This window comes from Lycorma delicatula, chromosome 13, assembly GCF_047948215.1.
Source record: "Lycorma delicatula isolate Av1 chromosome 13, ASM4794821v1, whole genome shotgun sequence".
Classification (NCBI taxonomy): Eukaryota; Metazoa; Arthropoda; class Insecta; order Hemiptera; family Fulgoridae; genus Lycorma; species Lycorma delicatula.
This window is the reverse complement of record NC_134467.1, coordinates 36,242,761-36,249,146: the sequence shown is the minus strand read 5'-3', so window position 1 is coordinate 36,249,146 and position 6,386 is coordinate 36,242,761. Positions and strand designations below refer to the sequence as shown.

Sequence of the window (6,386 nt, the reverse complement as noted above, 5' to 3'; positions counted from 1 at the left end):
CTAAGTAAAGTTTTTTGATATCACCAACCATTGGGCCAGTGGGTAGAAAAAATGAAGTTTCGAAGACATACCTCCCTTAACAGGCACATGAAACTTTTATCTGAAACAATTTTTGATATGACTAACCCTTACGGCAAGAGATGACCAACATTTTTTGCAAGAAGATGAACGTGTGAAACTTTTTTCACATGGAACCATTGGCGTATTGAGTAAATTTTAAGTTTTTCTTAACTTTAAGGTGGAAATCTTTTTTTTCCTACTTAGCACCGGTGAAATCTAACTCCGCCTTCCGGCCTGTTGAAAGGAATTTTTTTTTTGTAACTTTTTTTAAATTTAAATATATTGATTTATTAATAATTATTAACCTCTGATTGTAATAAAAAAAGATTTACGATAAATCATAATTCAATAATAACAGTAAAAGAAAAAATATCAGAAGTTTTTAATGTAATAAAATTTTATGTACTTTTCATTATAAAAAAAATTATGTACGAGGTGTGTGAGAAAAGTAATGAGATTGGTAACACTGCGAGCGATCTGGCAACGCTGTTTTTACCGGTCTGTGCTAGACCGGTTTGTTCATCCCTTCCATAAGCTCAGTACGAGTTTCAACTCCATTCAGCCAATACATTATTTTTGACAGCGTCATCAGTGAAGTTGTGTGTTATTCCGAAAATGGAGCATCGGAATTTAGAGCAATGTTGTGCAATCAAGTTTTGTGTTAGACTAGGGAAATCCGCGAGTGTGACCTTTGATTAGTTGAAACAGGTCTACGTGGAACATTGCTTATCAAGAGCACAAGTTTTCCTCTGGCACAAATCATTTTTGGAAGGCCGAGAACACGTTGAAGATCAACCTCGCTCAGGGAGATCTTCAACTTAAAAATCTGGCGAAAACGTTGAGCGTGTGAGGGTTCTTGTTAGATCAGACCGTCCGTTCAACAATAAGGATGATGATGAACAGTTAAATTTAAACACTTTCACCGTACAACAAATTTTGACAGACGATTTGGACATCCGAAAGGGTTATGCGAAATCGGTGCCGAAAAACCTCACGAAGAAACAGAAGGACATTCGAAGAAACGTGTGCGTTGATCTTCTTGAAGGGACAAAAAATTCTTTAATCGTGTGATCACAGGTGATAGATAAGTCCTGGATATTTGAGTACGATCTTGAAACACAGAGGTAAAACGAAGAGTGGCACACTCCATCATCTCCTCGACCGAATAAATGTCGACGGAGCAAATCAAAGATCAAAAACATGCTGATTTGATTTTTTGACAGTAAGGGTATCATGCATAAAGAATTTGTTCCTCCAAGACAAACTGTCAACCAAGTGTTTTATAAAGGTGTCCTTGAAATACTCAGGAAAGAGTGATTCGCGTGTGACCAGATATTGCAGACAAGTTGATGCTTTATCATGACAATATCCCGTTTCACACGGGCATTTCCATCAGGGAATTTTTGACCTTAAAACGCATTGCTACGGTTCCTCAACCCCCTATTCACTGATTTGAGTCCTTTTGACTTTTTCCTTTTCCCGAAATTGAAACATTTTAAAAAGGAGATCAACTCTGGAGAACATTCAAAAGACCGATCAATTAAAAGCCCTACCAGTTGAATGAAGCCTTCCAGCGCGGCTACCAGGAGTAGGAACAACGACTCCGCCGCTGTCCAAGGGCACCGGCGGAGTCGTTGAAGGGGATAATATTGTTGTTTGAAAAATATAAAAACTTTGGTAAGTAAAAAGTCAGTCTCATTACTTTTCTCATACACCTCGTATATGTAATTTAATAGGTGTACAAGGAAGTCATGTGTTGTCTACAATAAATTTTTTTAAAATTATTTTAACCAGAAGAGCATGTCTTGTAACGGGGGATAAATTATTTTTTCCTCATAAATTGATTTCATTATTTTTTAGGTGTTAATTTCGCGACCCCAGTGGGGGACGCAACCTCCTCCCGGTTTTGAAACGCTAAAGTCTTTTTTTCTCTATTTTTAAGATAAATTCGAGTTAAGAGAACGTTCAGGTTTACCACTGATTAAAAAAAAAAACAATAGTTTTATTTAAAATAATTTTTATTTATTATTTTTTTAAAAGTAATTTATAATTAATCTAACTTTTTACCCTTTAAATCTTTCGCTGTTTTTTCTTTATTTGTCGTTCGCGTGTTAATTTTATATGTTCTTATAGTTATTTTTTTCCCCTTATATTTCTTATATGTTCTACCGGTTTTCAGCGTATACTTTTTTCTATAATGTTTTGTATAAAGTATAGTCCTTTTAAAACCAAGACTGTATTTCCTTCTGGTAAAGCTTCTTATTTTCGTGTGTTTTCTTCTTGTATGTTTTTTATTCGTTCCTCTTGTTTTTATAATTTTTTCTTCTGATTTTTTTTTACCGTAATATATTTCAGCTAAAAAATCTTTAGCATTATCAACAACAGGTTTTATGTAATTTGATTTTCTTTTTATCGATCTTTCTTTTAAATTTTTATCATCTTTTATACCGTATAATTTTTCCATTGTAATCAAATCCGGGTCTGTTTTAGTAAAAGTTACGTGTTTTCTATATTTCCACATAGAATCAGTATTTTTTGGTTTTTTAACTCCATCACCGTAATATAAAGCAGCTAAAAATTTTTTAGCTTTATCTTGAAATCTTGGATCATTACTTTGGGTCCTAGCTTGAAATTTTTTATATTTTTTTTCATTTTCTTTATCAATTTCTTTCGGTATTATTCCATATAATTCAGCAATATGATCTCTTTGTTTTTTTATTTTAATTGTTTTTGATGATGTTATATTTTGATTTTTTTCTTTTTTACCACAGTAATATATAGCTGACATAATATCATCGTTGCTACGTTTTTTTCTTTTATTTAAAGGTATAAAAGTTACAATTTTTAATTCTTCTTTTTTTTTAGTGATTTGATCATTTGAAGAATATAAAAAATGTAGCGCTTTTTTACGTTCGAATTCATTTTCTTTTTTCCTATCAGGATATGATTTTTTATTTCCATTCATCTCAGTAATTTGACGTTTTTTTCTTTTCCAAATCGGTATATTTGGAACCATCGTTAATCTACCTTTTCTTTTAATAAATACATCTTCGCCTTGTAATATTTTTGATTTAGTAGATTTTTTTTTTGAATTTGATGAAGATACATCACGTTTTTTCCTTTTCCACATCGGTATATTTGGAACCATCGTTAATCTACCTTTTCTTTTTATATATATGTCTTCATTTTTCAGTATTTCATTATAATCTTTTACCCGTTTATCATTTCTTTTTTCTTTTTCAGTTTTACGCTTTTTATATTTTTTTCTCAATAAATCTCTTGGCATAAGAAAGGTTTTTTTATTTTTTAATATTTCTTCTTTTTTAGTTGAATTTTTGGATTCTCTTATAAAATTTTCATAATTTAGTTTTTTATAATCTTTATATCTCAATGATTTATCACCGAAACTACTTGAACTTATATAATCTTTTTCTGATGAATCAGAAAGCATTTTATCAATTTTACTATATGTCGGTACTGAATTACCATTATTATCTTCTGATTTGTCACTTGTACTTTTTTTAATTTCATTTGATTTTTTTGCCATTCTTTTATCACTAAAAACTTTAAAATCATCCCATTTATTTCTATTTTTATCTTTTTTTAATCTTTTTTCTTCTGAACTCTTTCTATTTACATTTTTTATTATTCTTTTATAATTTTTATTAAAAAAATTATTCGAATTATTTTCATCGCTATTTTTAATCGATCGTTTTATTTTATTTTTTCTTTTAATTTTTTGTTCTGAATTATCATTATAATAATTATCATTTAAATTATTTTTTTTATTTTTATTTTTTACTTTTCCATCTATAAGTTTATTAACTCTTTCAATTGATTTCGCTAAAGCTTTAAATTCTTCAGTTTCTTCAAAGTTATCTTTTTTTATACTTTTCGTTATAAATTTATTATTAGGTTTTTTTCTTATTTGTTTTTTTTTACGTTTTATTTCAGCTATTTCTTCTTCATCTAATTCATTTTCACTTTTATCACGTATTAATTTATCATCACTTATTACTTTACCTCTTGCTTTTTCTAATGATTTTAAAAATTTATCCACCGATTCGCTGCCGTCTACTACTGTTACATCTGTTTGAAAATTTGTATCGTTTTCAATTTCGTTTATATTTTCTGCTGATCTTTTATCAATTTTTTTTTTATTATGATCGATTTTAAATGGATTTTCTTGTGTTTCATATAATGGTTCTATATCGGAACTATCCATTATTTCATCATATTTTTCTTTCTTTTTAATTTTTTTATTATTTTTTTTTATCGATTTATCATCAATTGATTTTGATAATTTATGATCGATTTTATTTGATTTTTTTTCTTTTGTTTTCTCTTTTTTGGTTTTTATATCATCTTCATCGTTATCATCATGATCATGATCATCATTATCATCATGATCATGATCATCATTATCATCATGATCATGATCATCATTATCATCATGATCATGATCATCATTATCATCATGATCATGATCATCATCATCGTCATGATCATGATCATCATCATCGTCATGATCATGATCATGATCATCGTCATCATCATCATCATCGTGTCCTTTATCCTTTTTTAATTTCTTTTTTTTATCTTTTTTATCAGATTTTATTCTATCACTATATTCTGCTTCATTAACCGATTCATCTGTATCTTTTAATATATCATTTATTGCATCATTTTTCATTCTTTCTTTATAATATCTTTCTGAATCATATGTTTTTGTAATTTCTTTAGTTTTTATTTTGCTTTCGTTATCTTCTTCATGTTTTGTATCCGATTTTTCATTTTCATTATTATTATTATTATCTTCATCATCATTACTAAATTCATTAATACGACGAGGTTGATATCTTCTAAGTTTATTCATTCTTTTTTTTATTGTTTTTCCTTTTCTTCTATATCTTTTACGTTTTGTTATTAAATTATTAAATAATAATATTTTTTTTTCTACATTACCTATTGGTGTAAAATTTATTTTTTCATTTGGTTTAAAAGGATCGTATTCGCTAGTATCACTAATTGTTTCATAACTGCTACCATATTGTTTATTATTATTATTATTATTATTGTTAGTGCTGCTACTATCGGAATTTTTATTAAGTTCTTTGGTTAAATTTGATCTTTTTTGAATTTTTTTATTTATTTTATCTTCTTTATCATCATTACTACTGCTACTTATCATTTTTGATATACTATAATCTTTATTTGACGATACAGATTTTTTTTCACTATAATTAATATTTTTATTATTATTATTGTCTTCTTCTGAAGTACTGCTAATCATTTTTGATATACTATAATCATTTGTTGATGATTTACTTATTTCATTATAATAATTATAATTTTTTTTGTTATTTTTTATTATAAAATTTGATGGATCATCATTTATAGTAGATTTTTTATTTTTTTTTATTTTCTTTTTTATAAAACCACTTATTTCTGAAGAACGAGATACAATAAAACTAACATTACTGGTTATTGATTTTTTATCTTTATTTTTTTTTGTTTTAATCATTTTTTCTTGATCTTCAGATAATTCACGTGTTGTAAATATTTCTTTTGAATTAATAGAAGATGCAGGTGAATGATTATAATTTATTATATTTTTTTCTTGTTTTAATTTCTGAAAATTAGTAAAAATAATTTAAATTTTATTATATACTTTCTTAAACACAGAATTTTTACAGAATTTTGGATATCATTCAAAAAATTATAATATTTAATATTTATTTTTCAAAAAAATTTAAAATCTTGTCATTGAAAAATTTATAAAATGAAGAATGATTGGTAAATCTACAATTTTTTTATCTCATTTATTATATATTTAATGAAATATATATATAATATAATAAAAAAATGTTAGTGTTCCACAACAAAATAGATATACAGATAAATATTTGTATTCTACATTTACGTGACGTGATTATATTTTAACAAGATTCTCGCTCATTTTATTTTTAATTCTTCTTTCTCTTAAACCGTTTTTTCATCCCCTTTTTAATTATGATAATAAAACTGCGGGTGTATTTATAAAACACTTAGTTCAATATAAAAATATAATTCCCTATAAATAAATAAAATGCCTTTTACCTTGTACCTTAAATCCCAACCCTTGTAGAGGAAGACACCTGCCTTGTAATGATTTCAGTAGCCACACAATCAACCCTCGTTCATAGCCCTGACGAGTTTTAACGGAGGTCGTCTTTTGACCCTGTAACTGATTACATATCTCAGTTACCAGAAAGGCCTCAGTTGGGATGCCACCGATGTAAATGCATCGGTAGATACTTCAGTGAGTTTTGACTCACTGAATTAAA

The 6,386-nt window shown here is 27.4% G+C and overlaps 1 protein-coding gene across 1 annotated transcript in view; it reads right to left on the bottom strand.

Moving 5' to 3' along the window:
* Positions 1 to 2,110: 2,110 nt before the first annotated feature.
* LOC142334056 (uncharacterized) overlaps positions 2,111 to 6,386 on the bottom strand; it is a 184,241-nt gene continuing 179,965 nt past the window's right edge. Inside the window, exon 3 of the mRNA XM_075381723.1 lies at positions 2,111 to 5,692. Within this exon, the coding sequence (XP_075237838.1) occupies positions 2,111 to 5,692 (3,582 nt within the window). The remainder of the gene's footprint in view (positions 5,693 to 6,386) is intronic.